We start from the raw sequence: 16,047 nt of genomic DNA, 5'->3' as shown, positions 1-16,047 counted from the left end.
CCAAGAAATCGCATTTTTCATTCATTTTTTTTTTTCATTTATATGTTATCATTAGATTTATTTCTCTTGCTTCTTTTTGACTTGTAAATGATAAGTGAGAGTAAAGGTTTTAACTATTTCCCGTCTTGGGGTGTCATTAGTATTCCGGGTAATGCATGGTTAAGCCAAAAAAATATTCGAAAAATTTTTTGAGATTATAAAAAATGTCTTTGAATTTGTAGTATGGCTGATAGGCTGAAATATATATTTTAGCAAGTGTTTACAGCAGCAATGATACTGAAAATTATAGAAAAGAAGCTTGTTTCACTTCAGTTGGTGAGAGGTATGTTTCGTGAACCCTTTTTTTTGTGCTTTTGGGTTATATTAACGTAACACTTTTTTGATACTAACTAGACATCTAGGGCTTTCATCGTCCACCGCCAGATCAGCAAGAAACAATGCTTTTAACACTGTTATAACCGAAGAAGTGGCCACTAAATCACCTCAGCTAGTCACATTACACAACAGATTGCGCTTGCCAGGCTCTTTCAAGTTATCTACTTTGGGAAGATGTTTGACTTGTATTCAAAAAGACAATAAATATCCAAATAACGTCGGGCTCAGTATTTTTGGGAAAAACTTGTTGAGTTATCACGCGACTGAACTTTTATTGATGAAATACCCAAGATTGCCTTTGAATGTGCTAAATAACGCTATTAACGGTATAATCGGAGATGAAACATTATATTCAATCGGTAAAGAATGGGGTATCCAAACCGACAGCTCCACCGCTGTCGAAAAGTTTTTAAATGAAGAACCAGAAGAAATAACGATAGGAAGATTGAGATTCGACAACCAAAATAAATCAATCGAAAGCAACCTTACAGTGATTGACAAGAAAAACACATTGACCCAAGAAGTGGCCATGGCTTCAGCAGTGAAATCCATTGTTGGTGCTTATTATGCTTCATCCAAATCATTACAAGACACAAAGAAATTCATTTATAATTATATTTTGACCACAAGACACTTGAAGATCCAAGATATGTTTGAATTTGAACAACCAACCAGAGAATTGGCTGCCCTTTGTAAAAGACAAGGGTTGGAACAACCAGTCACAAGATTACTTTCGGAATCTGGTAGAGCTTCTAAGAGACCGGTTTTCTTGGTGGCTGTTTTCAGTGGCAATGAAAAATTGGGAGAAAGCTTTGGTGCCTCTTTGAGAGAAGCCAAGATCAGAGCTAGTGTGAATGCATTGATGAACTGGTATTTGTACAGCTCTTTGGATGTCAAATTGCCAAGTGATGCTGATTACTCTCGCGAGACACTTAAGGAAGTTGATCACGGTATTGTCATTGTGTAAGTAATTTTAAGGGGAAGGTGTTATCTGTGTATATAGAAAAATTTAACGCCATTCGCAAGTTAAATCTCTAATGAACAATCAATTTGTTTGATAAACATAAACATATAATTTTTGGAACTCCGCGTAGGAAATTATTAATAAGATTCTAGGGTAAAGTGGAAAATAAAAAGACAAATCGTAAATTATAACTATGAAATATGATATAAAAGCAATCCTTTTGAAAAAGTATAACATCAAAAACCCCTGATTTGCTTCAATTTCTCGCTAATGTAGGACAAATGCCTCATTAAACCTGTTAATGACTTGGCATTACCATTCCAGATATTATCCTCACCAATCAACTCTGCTTCACTGATTATTTGGCCTCCATTATTGTCCATGCTTTTTATGGAGATCTTAAAATCATTATCGAGATCACTGCTTTCGTCCTCTTGACTAAAATTCTTGGCTTTCAAACTCTTGTAAATTGCCTCGTGCTCATCAATATCAACCATGGGTTTTAACAACGCACCAAAACCATTAGGATTTTTGGACATCAATTCCTTAATTTGTAGCTTCACTTTCTCATTATCTATCAAGTATCCTCTTTCGTTTAGTTTGGAAAACAAATTGGCATTGCTGACAGTTTCGTTATTAACAATTTTTAAAATATTCTCGTTCAACAATATGTTCAAATCATTGCTCAATATAATATTAATCAAATTCATTTGAAGATTCTCAATTAAAGTATCTTCTGGTATCTTTTTAACCAAGTCAATTGGGTTTATCAAATCATTAGCCTTCTCGATCAATGCAGCTATGAAAAAGGGCTTATCAATGCTATGATCCACTAAAAACTCTAAAAGATCCTCATTTTCGTTTTTGTTGGTCTTGATTTTATTTTTCACGAAATGAATTGCCTCATCTGGACTGCCAACTTTTTCAATGATCAATTTCAAAGCTTGAATGTTTTGTCCAATCTTCCCCAACAAATATATTAGCTCTTTGATATATCTGTTGTCATTTTCAAAAAGTTTAATTGCCTGGTCAATATTATAGTTAGTTTTGTTTATAAGAAAATATAACAATTTCTTTTGGTTAAAAGTCGCTAATAAGGTGATCATCAAATTTTCAAAAGCTTCGAGAATAGACGGTTCAACATTATTGATTTGATATAGTTTTTCAAGATATAAGTAGGTGATAAAATCAAGCTTCAGCTTTTCCAAGACGTCAACAATCCTTTTTGGTGAAGTTTCATAGATATTCTGAATCAACATATCAATAACTGGAGAAAACACCTTTGAATATCTTTCGCAATCTTTAGATGATTTAATTTTTTGTAATTCTGTAGTGCCAATGTTCATGGTGACTATTCTAGGTAATTCATCCAAGAAATTCAATAGCAAATGATATTTGGTGATGATTGTAAAAACTTCATCACTTTTAAGTTCGATCAAGTGTGGCACCGCAAATGCTGGCTCGTTGGACTCCAAATACAAGTTGCTCAAAATTTTTCTAAGTTTAGGATCATTTTCATGCTCAATTTTTTCTTCCAATAACTGTTCAATATGTTTTATATCATATAATTTGGAGTCCCATTGTTCAATTAAAACCAAGTACTTATCTTTGTTGTTTTCTAAGTGGTAAACTAATATGGTTTCATAAATCTTGTGATCAATCTTCAATTTCAAATTGGTTGGAATAATCTCTGTTGCGACATCAATTTGATCATTTTTGATAAATTTCCAAAGGTACTCTTCCCATTTTGATGATAAAAACTTTTGGTGATCCGTTAATTCTATCTCTTCATCCATAGGTAAGAAATCAATTTTTAGTACTCTTGAGATGAATTCTCCTGCCTCTGGCCAGTTATGTTTGTCTATTAATTGATCAACACAGTTTAATCCAAGAAGAGCTCTTTTATGTTCACTCATCAAGTGCTCACTCATCTCCCATGCTTCTTTAAACTTCGTCTTATCGATATACCATTGCAATCTGTCGTTGATATTAAATTCTTCGGTTATTGCTGCATCCCTTGCACTAACCAAGTAATACCGTGGAGGACTCAGCTCCCCAATAGACTTCCCCAAGTGATAGTCATTCAAACCAAGGGATTCATAATCTTTCAATGCCACCTCATCGTCAGCAACTTCTTCGCCATCAGTAGCATTAATCAATTTAATTTCTGGAGGACCTGCTTTTGCTTTCTGATGACTATCAGAATCCACTTTTTGTGGTGCATTATAGGTTAGCAATAATAATAAATCGTTGTTAAATGAAGCGATCCCTGAAATTAATGAGTCAGTGTGTAGAGTATTTTCGACTTCGGCCTTTCTTTCAACGGGAGCTCTGAAAGATGATGCTGCACTGCTAAGAAAGGACATATTAGAATTTCCGGCGGAGTTCTCGATAATATCAACTCTAATGGAATAAATATAGTCACACCAGCCAATAATTACTCTGTCTGAATCAACAGTATGGAATCTAGGCCAGTATAGATCCGCTCTCGGCGAGTTCTCGGGCCTGGCGATGTTCAAAATCTTTGTCTTCGTAGAGACATTGTAAATAGATATCCCTGCCTCATTCGCCCACATTAAAACCTCTCCAATGTAGTGTATTCCAACAATTGGGCCATTACCTTCATCAATTACTATATCGCTTCTACCGTTCATCCAATTTTTTTGAGACACTATAACTTGGCCTGCCATGCCACCAGACACAAACCACCTTGTCAGTTTATAATTCTTGTCAATAGCTACGGCATGAACTGGTCTTTTGAAATCAAATTTCGTAATATCGCTTTGATCTTTGATTGATCCTATTACCACTGAGCCATCCATTGATGCAGTCGCAAAATAATCGCCATTTGTTGCAATCGATAGAATAGATGCTTTGTGGACTCTGAATGTTCTTATTGGTGTCATATCAGGTTTGCAAAGATGCAAAACTCCTGAGTGAGTAGCAAATATCAGAAAGGTATCATGAATTAGACAACAAGATACAGGATCTCTTCTGAAGAATGACTGTGGCAATCCTGATAATCTGGAATATTTCAATCTAGGTGGCTCCTCTTCGTCATCTTCGTCATCTTCGTCTTCGTCTTCATCTTCATCTTCATCTTCATCTTCATCTTCATCTTCATCTTCATCTTCATCTTCATCTTCATCTTCATCTTCATCTTCATCTTCATCTTCATCTTCATCTTCCTCGTCGTCTTCATTCTCTTCACCCTCTTCATTGTCTTCTTCCTCATCTTCTTCGTCTTCCTTTTCTTCTTCATTATTTTTTTCTTTTTTATGTGATTTACTATTAGCATCTAATCTCTGGTTGGATTCATTGTATTCTTCTTTACCAATGACATCTACTTTGTGCGAGCTATCCTCGGTATCTAATACAGACCTTTCATCTCCTTTTTTCAGATTTTCTATTTCCTTTTTGTACTCTGTTGTATTATCACCGGCCATTATATTGTTTCCAACTGAAAGTTTTCTATTATCTTCTTGTCTTAAGTCATTCAATGCCTCTGCGCCAGTCTCTATGTCCGCTCTCAGGTCTTCTTGGTTGGTGTCAAGTACGCCATTAATCATTTTGCCATTTGCCAATTGGGATTCCTTATGCCTGTTCTCCGTTTGCACATCAATTTCAGATTCATTGGTCGGCCCTTTCTTGTTTCCTATTGCTTCTGCTTCCATACTATGTTGTGATAGGTCGACACCGTAGCACTTCTCTATTAAGCAGGCCCTCCCTCTTTGTATTTTGTGCTGTTTTTCGTTTATCACAATCACACCCTGTAAATTTCCATGTGCGGAATTAGAGGGTCCCGAGGTCACCTGCAACTGCGAAATACTGTGATGATGATTCATTTTTAGCAAAAAGTTCTACCTTTTCTACTGTTTTTCCCACATTTGTAAGGATTTCCTGAAATCTGACGAGGATATTCAGTTAATGATTCATACCTGTTTCTTTGAGAAATTAGACATCATAAACATACATATATATAGATGTACGCATGAGGTACTTTGAAAAATGACTAATTATCTACTTCTTGAATCACAACCGGAAAACAAGTATTCCAAGCTTGTTAACAACCAAAAGATAGTGATAATTCCAGAATTTACACTCGAATGCGGTGAATCTCTTTACGAGGTTCCAGTTGCTTTCAAAACCTGGGGGAAACTTAACGAGAAGAAAAATAATTGTATGGTCATCTGTCATGCTTTAACTGGCTCCTCGGACATTTCTGACTGGTGGGGACCCCTCTTAGGTAAGGGCAAAGCTTTTGACCCAACAAAGTTTTTCATAATATGTTTGAACTCTTTAGGATCTCCTTATGGTTCTGCTTCTCCAATGACAAAAGACCCAGCTTCAGGTGAAAGGTATGGTCCGGAATTTCCTTTGGCCACCATCCGTGATGACGTGCGAATCCATAAAAAAGTCCTTGATTTCTTGGGCGTGAAGCAAATCGCCGCGGTAATTGGTGGTTCCATGGGTGGTATGGTTACCTTGGAATATCCTCTCATCCTCGGTGAGGAATATGTTCGAAGTGTGGTGGCATTAGCAACCTCTGCTAGACACTCAGCCTGGTGTATTTCCTGGGGCGAAGCTCAACGTCAAAGTATCTATTCTGACCCAAAATATAAGGATGGTTATTATGATGTTAATGATGGCCCAGTTTCAGGTTTGGCGGCTGCCAGAATGAGTGCGTTGTTGACTTACAGATCTAGAAATTCTTTTGAGAACAGATTTGCAAGAAACGATCCATTGCAGGCCAAAAATGTCCCAAAATCAAAACTCTTGGGCCATGAAGGTTCTATTCCTGAGAACTCCCCTGTGACACCTAAAGAAGAAAATTGGACAATTCATAATGAGGGTAACAAGAACCGCAAGCATTCAGTGAGTTCACCATCTTTGAGGGCTGAGCCTCCAACTTCTCCTTCTGCTAATATCAGTCATCCAAAGAAGAGACCTCAAACGTTTTTCACTGCTCAAAGTTATCTCAGATACCAAGGTGATAAATTCATTGGTCGTTATGATCCTAACTGTTACATTTCCGTAACCAGGAAATTGGACACTCATGATTTGTCCAGAGATCGCTATGTCACCAATCCAGAAAATCCAAATGAATTGATTCCAATTACTATGGAACAGCAGCTTGGCAAGATTACTCAGCCGAGCTTAATCATTGGGATTGCCTCTGATGGGTTATTCACTTTGGCTGAACAAGAATATTTGGCCAAGCATATCCCAAACTCAGTTATGTACACTGTCCATTCGTCAGAGGGACATGATGCCTTCTTATTAGAATTTATGGAGATCAATAATTTGATTATCGATTTTGAGGAGAAGCATTTGGTGGATATTTTGGAGCAGGAGGCAATTGAGTTGGATAACCATGAAGACTTGAGAATGAAAGGGGGCCCTAGTTTATTTGGAGAGTCTGAAGAGGTTACCAACTGGTAAATGATTGACACTCATTGTTTGCCAAACTAATATCAAAGCATTTTCTTTATGTTTTGTTTAGTTTAACTGATGTTATTGTCTTTACTTTGTTGATCATTTTTTCATTAGGTTCTCTATTATTATTATTTTTTTTTTTTTGCATCGCTAAGAAAACCTTGGGGACTTTATATTCTGAGTTTGCACATAAATTTTATTTCTTGCCTACTATTTACTTTTTACTTTTAATATTTTTCTCTTCTTTTTTATCTCTCTTATTATTGGGAATGGTTCAACGTTATTTGTGTTCATATTTATATTATAGTTTTGCGGCAAATTCAACATTTGTATAGATTCAACATCTTTCTTCTAGCTAACTGAATCTTCAGAAATGATGAATTCAAAAAAAAAATGCACATATAAATTGCATTGTTAATAATCACTCGTATTATCATCCGTGGATATTAGTTGTTTATGAAATAATAACCGATATTCGATGTTATATTTAGAAATCATGCATGTTGAAGCTTGCCGCATCGCCACGTGTGACCATATGAAACGCAAAAAATGCAAAACGCTAAGTTACCAAACAACGGAAATTATTGTCCATCATTATAAAGGCGAAGCATTCTTTTCCTGTCCCTCTCTTTCTCTTTATCCCTCTTTTATTATTTTTTTACACTAGTGAAACATACAACGCCATGTCTTTATCCCAAATTTATTGCGACCCAGCTAAAGTTTCTAAAGAAGACAAAGACGCTCTTCTTGGAAGTCTCTCCCAGCTTGACTCAAAGCTTTTCGATCAGGTCCAAGAGGCCATTAACTTCTCATCTAACGCCTCACAATCTGAGGTATCCCAACTTCCTTCTTCTAGTTTCTTTTCTTTGAGCAAGGATGATTCCAGCTACATTAATGAAACAAAGCAGCGTGAGCTTTCAAAGCTCGGGCTTGATTTGATCTCTAAAGGTCAAGTGGCGGTGTTATTGATGGCCGGCGGTCAAGGTTCCAGACTAGGATCCTCTGATCCAAAGGGCACATATGTCATTGATATTCCATCTAAATCATCTTTGTTTGAGCTCCAAGCTAAAAGGATTCTCAAGTTACAGGAATTAGCCAACGGCGTGATTCATTGGTATGTGATGGCGTCTGGTCCAACTAGAGAGAAAACTGAAGCATTCTTCAAAGAAAAGAACTTCTTCGGTCTAAAACCAGAAAACGTCACTTTCTTCAATCAAGGTACTTTACCTGCTTTCACTAAAGATGGTAAGCAAATATACAGAAGTGCTAAGAATACATTGGTTGAATCTCCAGATGGTAATGGTGGTTTGTACAAGGCTATACACGATAGCAACTTGCTTGAAGATTTCAAGAAGAGAGGTATCATGCACATTCATATGTATGCCGTGGATAACTGCTTAGCTAAGGTTGCTGATCCTCTATTTATTGGGTTTGCTGTTGAGAACAACTTTGATTTAGCTACTAAAGTAGTTAGAAAAAATGAGCCAACTGAATCTGTTGGCTTGATTATTAGTAAACAGGGGAAACCTTCTGTTATTGAATATTCAGAAATCTCTGATGAGTTAGCCTGCAAAAAAGATGAAAATAACCAAGAATTGTTGTATCTCAGAGCGGCTAATATTGTGCAACACTATTATTCCGTTGACTTGCTCGAGAAAATGGTTCCAGTTTGGATTTCTTCCAGAGAGTATTTGCCTTACCATATCGCCAAAAAGAAAATTCCTCATCTTACCCTTGAAGATGAATATGTAAAGCCAACTGCTGTCAATGGCATTAAGTTGGAACAATTCATCTTTGATATCTTCCCAAGTATTGAATTATCCAAGTTTGGGTCTCTTGAAGTCCAGAGAAATGAAGAATTCAGTCCATTGAAAAATGGTCCAGGTACCAAATCTGACAATCCTGAAACCAGTGCTAGCGCTTTGAAAACCTTGCACACAAGCTGGATATTGGCCAATGGCGGTGAGATTGAGAAGGATGGTAAGGTAGAAATTGATGCATTGCTATCATATGGTGGAGAAGGTTTGGAAGGTGTCAAAGGGAAAGTGTTTAAGGAAGATGAATATATCACTTCTTTTTAGAGCTCTCTTTTAATTTGCATGCAACTAATATATAATGATTTTCTGATTTTTTGCTGTGTAATATCGTAAAAGACTGCTAATGTGAGCGTCTTTATGGTTTGTTTACTTTTTGATAAAGGCACTTCGTATCACGTGTATGACGTCAAAATGTACCATTTAAATGGATCCTTGTTGGTTAGAATGATCTGAAACAGACAAATAATGCTAACGCATACGTCAATAAATAGATATGTATTTAATGTCCTTGCGTACTTCTCTTGAGTCTTTAAAAGGCTATCTCATCAGAAACTCTCTTGATGTCTCTGTTATCGAGCATGTCTTAGAATTCCCTGAAAATTCCCTTGAGCAAACGCTTAGAACCTCCCAATACTTGATCCAAACCATCAAAGAGCATGATGCGATTTCTTCAATATCATTTGTCTTTGACACTGGCGTTCTCAAATGCTTGATTCAAAAAATGCGTCACCTTGAGGCAACTCTTGGAACTCGGTCCTTAGAAGTTCTTCGAGAGTGCTTGGTAGCACTAACATTGTTGCTCAATATCTCTCCGCCTTTAGAGTATGATCCTTATAAGAACCCTACCGAAAGAAGAATGGCACGTCAAGCCATAGATCAGAAATCTGCACCTTACAGATTTCGTATGTTGGAAACTTACAAATTTGGGGAAATAGCTTGGAACAGAATGTATGCTGCTTCTTTGCCTGTAGATGTACACCTTAAATTTAGAGAAGTGATTTTGGGCTTGATACGATCCCAACCAGAACCAACTTTGAAGATTATGCTCAAATCAGGTGGCTTTGTAGCTGAACATATAGTACAGGCCCCAGACTTTTATAAGGGCCGATATAGTGGTGTGAACGACCCTGTTTTTATCACTCAATCCCTGATGACCAAAACTATTTTGAGCATGGAGATTTTGAATGAGATATGTGCTCCACGTTTTTATGATCCAGAAGTAATCAATATATTGCAAACTATAGCTACAAATATGATCGCCTCTATCCAACATAATAAAAAAATTTTACTTGACGAAACCAGAGAAAAGAAGCAGAAACCGGGGGTTTATCCTGCAGAAGTCATCAAGAAAACACTTCAATGTTTTGGTATTATGCTTCTTACGCAATCTGACGAGTTACTGCTCTACATTAGAAAAAAATTGAAGTTCTGGGATCATTTTTTGTATTTATTGGACAACAAATATCATGATATGACTTCAAAGCGCGTTGCTCTCAGCTTTCTTGCAGATATGATTCCAGTGATAGATGATTCCACCCTTAAGAAATTTGATCCAGTGAAATTGAAAGTCACTGTTATGGATTGTCTTATGTATCGCATTGCACTATCTACTAAACCGGTAGATATTGATGATACATCAAGCTTGCTCAGAGTATATAGATGGCTCATGAGTTTGACTCCAAAGAAAAAACGGCAAATTGCTGAACTCAAAAAGGTTGATGTGCCAAGTTTAGTCATAAAAGTGCAAAAGACTTTGAAAAATCCAACAGTGTGTACCATGCATGATATGTCTGTTCGTTCAATTCCCCTTGGCTTGCAAGCTTCAGAAAAATCTATTGGTGAGTTGGTCCATTTCGTTAAATTTTTGATGAAATATTGCAATGGTGCTCAAGAGGAAGAGATTATTCAGCTGATGGTCGAATTTCATAAAAAGACTTCTTTCACTCAAAGAATGAGCATTCGCGAATTTTTCATCGAGGAAGTACATGGCAACAGATCAAAGTATCTTGAAATATATAGATCAGGAAAATTCCATGATCTCTTGCTCCTGTCCATCATAGAAACCAATGATATACTTCGATCTTATACAACATCTACCACAGATTTCACGATTAATGGAATTGAAAATCAGATTGATATGATACATTGCTTTGTGGATGATTATCGTTCTGTCCCTAGCCTTAGCACGTTCTCAGACATTGTAAATCCTTTGATTGACGCCCATGTCTTAGAGCAATTATTGGATAATTATGTCAAAGTAGACACAAAGACAACAAAAGCCATATCTATCTTCATGAGTGATTTGATTTCAATGGATATTCCTATTACAGAAGAATTATGTGATATTCTTTCTGAATTTTTTGATAGTAATCCATTGGTGGCACTCAAAGTGAGTCTCAAACTCATTGATAGTCTCGGAGAATCTTTGAGAGGATCTTTGAAAAATATGCCAATTCGCAACAAGTCCGTTGAATCAACATCGAGAGTGGTATTTTCAGTCAACTCAGTGATTTCTCATCATCAACTCCTACATAAAATTGCATCTAATACTGCAAAAGAACCCAATTTGACAATTAAGTGTCTTCATGGAATTATGACCACTAGCAAAATAGCACTGAGTTCACAACCTCTGATTCTTGGTCTTCTAATCAATGCATACAAAAAACTTGATATTGTTACAGTATTGGCATCTTATAAGGATCCAGAGTTGAAGTACATGGTAAGCGATATACTTAATCTTCTTTGACATGTTAATAATTGATTTCTCCGCAATTAGTCTTTTCTGATGTTGTTGTAGTTGGAATGATGCAGGATGGTTCTAGGGCTTTTTATTTGGTTTTTAACTATCACATGATATTGTATATTTTAGGGCTCATTTGTGACATCCGTATGCACGTGAATTATCTTTTTTTTTTTTCTTCCTCACGGTGCCTGTGTCTGCACAGTGGGAGTTTCGAGTTTTCTAAAATTGAAAAATTACAGAAGCATCACAAGTCGTTTTCTTGAGGAACTGACCAAAGGATAATATTATAGCAAAAATGGCCAAAGTTAGCAAAGGTATGTGAGGGATAGTGAAAATTATGGACGCAAGAATGGCAAAGAAAATCTATTGTGAGTCAATATATGGAAGTTTATTGGCCTTAAGAATTCAAGGTAATCAATCTTCAAGGATAAAAATTTATAAATCTAGTAAAAGAAAGTAATACTCAAAGACAATACCAACATGTTTAATTATATCATCTTCAGCAGCATTGGATGAATATCCAGAAATCCAAAGTCGAGAAAAATGGGAATGAATAATTTACGAAGAAATACCATTACATTCAAAGGAAGGAGAGAATTATCATCGTTATGTGAATAGACTGAGGTTGCTTATCAATCAACTTTTTTTCAAGTAGAATATATTATATGGAACAATTAATTTTGATTAGGAAACTAATAGAGCTCCAACAAGTCATTTTTCTGCATTTTATGACATTATATCCACAACATTTTACTAACAGCCTATAGACGTCTCTAGCTCCAGAAGCAAATCCAGAAAGGCTTACTTCTCTGCCCCATCTTCTATCCGTCGTAAGTTCTTGAGTGCTCCTTTGTCTAAGGAATTGCAAGAACAATACGGTGTCAAGTCTTTGCCAGTCAGAGCTGACGATTCTGTCAAGGTTGTCAGAGGTTCTAGAAAGGGTCAAGAAGGTAAGATCTCTTCTTCTTACAGATTGAAGTTCGCTATCCAAGTTGAAAAATTGGCCAAGGAAAAGTCCAACGGTACTTCTGTCCCAATTAACATTCACCCATCTAAGGTTGTCATCACCAAATTGCACATGGACAAGAACAGAAAGGAATTGATCCAAAGAAAAGGTGGTAAGGTTGATGCTTAAATGACTTGATCTAACTTATATTATTTTCTTGCTAATCTGTTTAACCTGTATCAATAATACGATGCTTTCTTTATGAACTTAATTATTATGAAACCAATTAACTTTGTGATACCCTTCTCTCACTCACACGTATTGATTGATTTGAATGTGTTACTATGTTGATGTTTGTAGTATAACCTCTAATTTGCTAGAATTGAATATATCTAGGAGTCATAAAGACTTCGCCAATAATTTTTCGACACTTTTGACTCGTCTTACGTTTCTTTTGTTACCTTGACTGTGGTAGATTGTGTATATTAGGCGTTATTCAAATCCCCAAACTGGTCTTCTAATATTTCGTTGATTTGCAATAAGCAATTGGCTGTTAATGATTTCCCATTTTTGAACATTTCGCCCTCCCCGAATATGTTTGAATAGTTATCAAACATGTAATTCAACCAACTAAACCAATCGACGATTTGGCTTTGAAATTGCGATATCAACAATACTGGGTTCGTTGAGTTTAAAATAACCAAAAGCAAATAGAGCTGGCATTCAAGTATGGCACTGATTTCCCCCAACGAAACATCTTCAAGAGAATTATTTGAAATCAACAGTGATAACACACTCTTCAAACTTGTTAAAACTTCAAAAATCTCACCAATTATTTCAACCAAATTGATACAAGTCGGATATGCACAATGTACCAAAACAGTCAAGTTCTTAAGATAATTAGTGATAATGGTATTAGAATAATTTCCAAGTGATCGCATATTTCCTTGTAAGTGGTACCAAACGGTCAAGAATGGTCCAATGAAGTATGCATAACAATTTGTGGAATAATTATCCCCATCATCAACATTAGAGACCCCTGATAAAGAATTATTCTCGTTTTGTTTCGATGCACGTTGTTTGAGTAGTCGTTGTGAAATTTTCACAACTTTTCCTTGGTCCGTTTGAATCAACTTGTCGTCAATTAATTCTTTACTCTTACGGTTTGCAACCTTACTAATTTGTGATGTGATATTGTCCATTCTATGTGCCTCAACCTGTAAGCTCAATGGACCCTGACTGCCAATTTGATGACCGTAATTTTCATCGAGAACAAGAAATTTCAGATGCCCTGCCCCATTAAGTTTTCTACCTGGTATTGTTTTACCACTATTCAACAAGCTTTTCGCTTTCAACCTCTCTTGCAATATAACGTTGTCATAGTTTACTTTGTCTTTATAACCTTTCAACTCTCTGGCTGATAATCCGATTGAGTTAATTATCATTAGTCGATCGTGAATAGAAAAATCACCCGCAATAAGCTGATGAATTAAATATGTTGGCATTTTAGACGGGTTTACCACACAAATGGTAATTAACGCTTGAAGCTTAATATCATTGAAATATCTTATTTGTTCCTCTTCGTCTTCTTCATCAGTTGAAAAGTCAGAATTATTAGTTAACGCAGTTTCGATGCCTTCATGATCAATTGAGCTTTTGGAACCCTTAGAAGTTAGCCCATCTACTTTCAAATTCAAAATAGCACTTGCTAATCTTTCACTCCAAAATTTTAACTCATCTCCAAATCCATGTTTCAATCTCACAATTTTGCTGAAGCTTTGTAACCCAATCTTTCTTTTTAAGTAGCTTTGATAAGGATCTTCTTTAGAATGGCATGTAAGGTATGAATGTAAGTCACGTAAATAGATTGGGGTAGAAGGTAAAGTATTGTTATGTTTTGCCAATGTTGAATCATGGTGATCTTCGTCATCAGAATCTTCATCATCAGAATCATTGTGATCATTGATTGCTAATTGATCGAACTTATTGATAACTTGTATAGAATGGCTATTAATCTCACTTAGCGACGACAGTTTATTCACAGAAGGTTTTCTTGGGGTATCAAGGATATTAGCATTCATTCTTAATGTGTCTTCAATACATGCCTTCAAGTATTCTACTGAAGTATAACTCATAATTTTGGTATGGCCACAGATATCATCTAATTTTAAATTATCATCAATTTTCAACAACTTTTTTTCGAATTCTTTTGCTTCCGAGATATTGAACTCAAGCTTAGTTACAACCGATCCATCTTTACTATTAATACTTGCTAATGCTGAGAGTCTTTCCATAAATATAATACCCAAATATCTTCCCTGAGTCATTGGCAGTTCCAAATGAATGGTCATTGCCTCAATGATAGAGGAATCATACATCAAACAGCTCAAAAATTCGCCAATCTCTGATTTCTCTAATTGGCCAATGTAGTTGATATAAATTACCAAAAATATCGTAAATGATTGTTGTATCTCTGTTGAAGAGTTTCGTACAAATTGCTTGTTATTCCAATAATCACTAATAAAGGTCTTGAAGTGACCCAAAAATTCAGCTATAGAAGAAGAAGCAGACTTTATGCAAAGAACAATAGAATGGAGAAGTAGCGTAATGATACCCTTGGGCCAAGTCGATGTTTTCTTCAAGACGTGAGTGATTGTAGATTCATAATTCAATGGTCCGAACAACGTCAAGTAGTAATTTGTAAAGTAAACAAGCTTTGAATAACTTGTAATTTCTTGTATTGAGCAAGATCGCAAGGTTTTAACTAGAAACTGATCGATCAAGAATGAATTGATGAACTGTATTTTATCAAGTTTTGTAAATTTATCAAAAACTTGGATGAAACAATCAAGTCTCTCACTTTTCGTCGGGTTAAAAATTGGATCTATTAATATTTGTTCAAGAAATAGTTGTGAATTTTTTGGCGAAAAACGCAATAGATGGAAAGTAAGCCTGGACATATCTGACAACAGCTTAACGTTTCGCATCAAGTAGAAAAATTGATGATTTAGCCAATTCAAATACTTTGGAAACTCCATTATCTGCTCTATCAATCCTTTGTTTATGAATTTTGCTAAATTATCATTGATCTTATCATTATAATCACTAATCATATTGAAAACCTTTCCATTGAAGAATAAAGTGTCGAAATTTGCGATTGTCTTCTTCAATTGAATGGGTTTCGAGAGTGCTCCATCATTAGTTATCATTTTCCATATAAACTTTTCGTCTGAATCAAACATCAATTTCAATAATATATTGATTAAGCACTGGATCAACTGATTTACATCATTTTGTTCGTTGGAAGTGATCTTTTGATTCAACATCGATATTTGACCCACAAGGTTATTGATCCCGATAGAATTATTTAATAATGATTCAATCAACCCATTTGCCTCCAATAAGTCCTCGTTTTTGAGTTCGCCATCGTCGATTATATAAACCTGGGGAATAGTATGGCTCAATAAGGTCGTGACCAACTTGAAGTTTATATTGACAGAGTTCTCAAGAGTCAGGGCATTGTTTCTAAGCGACCTCAAAAGTCTTATAGTTGAGGAGAGGTCTTGCAGGGACTTGAGTCTTTCTATCTTTGTTAGAAGTTGTTTCATGGATATGCTGCTGGTGTATAGTATAAAATAATATCCAAAGATGATCGGCCTAATTTTTTTTTTTTTTTTCCTATATTGTGCTGCAGGCGGTTGGCGGGTAGGTTGATCCAACATGGGATCTCTTATCAAAGCCCCATATATGATTATACTAGTAGTGG

The 16,047-nt window shown here is 35.8% G+C and overlaps 7 protein-coding genes across 7 annotated transcripts; 5 read left to right on the top strand and 2 right to left on the bottom strand. All coding sequences in view use genetic code 12, as the record gives it.

Moving 5' to 3' along the window:
• Positions 1 to 270: 270 nt before the first annotated feature.
• MRPL3 (mitochondrial 54S ribosomal protein mL44 MRPL3) lies at positions 271 to 1,342 on the top strand (the record flags this gene model as incomplete). Its single annotated transcript, XM_064998714.1, has 2 exons — positions 271 to 322; positions 402 to 1,342. The coding sequence occupies 2 exons, from the start codon at positions 271 to 273 to the stop codon at positions 1,340 to 1,342; spliced, it is 993 nt and encodes a 330-aa protein (XP_064854786.1).
• A 233-nt stretch (positions 1,343 to 1,575) lies between these two features.
• On the bottom strand, positions 1,576 to 5,013 carry DASC09_051140 (Vps41 protein; the record flags this gene model as incomplete). Its single annotated transcript, XM_064998713.1, has 1 exon — positions 1,576 to 5,013. The coding sequence occupies one exon, from the start codon at positions 5,011 to 5,013 to the stop codon at positions 1,576 to 1,578; it is 3,438 nt and encodes a 1,145-aa protein (XP_064854785.1).
• A 334-nt stretch (positions 5,014 to 5,347) lies between these two features.
• MET2 (homoserine O-acetyltransferase) lies at positions 5,348 to 6,781 on the top strand (the record flags this gene model as incomplete). Its single annotated transcript, XM_064998712.1, has 1 exon — positions 5,348 to 6,781. One exon carries the CDS (start codon positions 5,348 to 5,350, stop codon positions 6,779 to 6,781), a length of 1,434 nt encoding a protein of 477 aa, XP_064854784.1.
• A 677-nt stretch (positions 6,782 to 7,458) lies between these two features.
• Positions 7,459 to 8,856, top strand: QRI1 (UDP-N-acetylglucosamine diphosphorylase; the record flags this gene model as incomplete). The annotated part of the gene is made up of 1 exon (XM_064998711.1): positions 7,459 to 8,856. The coding sequence occupies one exon, from the start codon at positions 7,459 to 7,461 to the stop codon at positions 8,854 to 8,856; it is 1,398 nt and encodes a 465-aa protein (XP_064854783.1).
• Positions 8,857 to 9,085: 229 nt separating this feature from the next.
• Positions 9,086 to 11,338, top strand: DASC09_051110 (uncharacterized protein; the record flags this gene model as incomplete). Its single annotated transcript, XM_064998710.1, has 1 exon — positions 9,086 to 11,338. The coding sequence occupies one exon, from the start codon at positions 9,086 to 9,088 to the stop codon at positions 11,336 to 11,338; it is 2,253 nt and encodes a 750-aa protein (XP_064854782.1).
• A 292-nt stretch (positions 11,339 to 11,630) lies between these two features.
• DASC09_051100 (uL24 family ribosomal protein) lies at positions 11,631 to 12,470 on the top strand (the record flags this gene model as incomplete). The annotated part of the gene is made up of 2 exons (XM_064998709.1): positions 11,631 to 11,649; positions 12,103 to 12,470. 2 exons carry the CDS (start codon positions 11,631 to 11,633, stop codon positions 12,468 to 12,470), a joined length of 387 nt encoding a protein of 128 aa, XP_064854781.1.
• Positions 12,471 to 12,766: 296 nt separating this feature from the next.
• TEL2 (Tel2p) lies at positions 12,767 to 15,889 on the bottom strand (the record flags this gene model as incomplete). The annotated part of the gene is made up of 1 exon (XM_064998708.1): positions 12,767 to 15,889. The coding sequence occupies one exon, from the start codon at positions 15,887 to 15,889 to the stop codon at positions 12,767 to 12,769; it is 3,123 nt and encodes a 1,040-aa protein (XP_064854780.1).
• Between the last annotated feature and the right edge of the window lie 158 nt (positions 15,890 to 16,047).

The sequence above is a fragment of the Saccharomycopsis crataegensis genome (assembly GCF_037102585.1).
Source record: "Saccharomycopsis crataegensis DNA, jcf7180000000085, whole genome shotgun sequence".
Classification (NCBI taxonomy): domain Eukaryota; kingdom Fungi; phylum Ascomycota; class Saccharomycetes; order Ascoideales; family Saccharomycopsidaceae; genus Saccharomycopsis; species Saccharomycopsis crataegensis.
The sequence above is the reverse complement of the archived record's forward strand: the minus strand, read 5'-3'. Positions and strand labels throughout refer to the sequence as shown.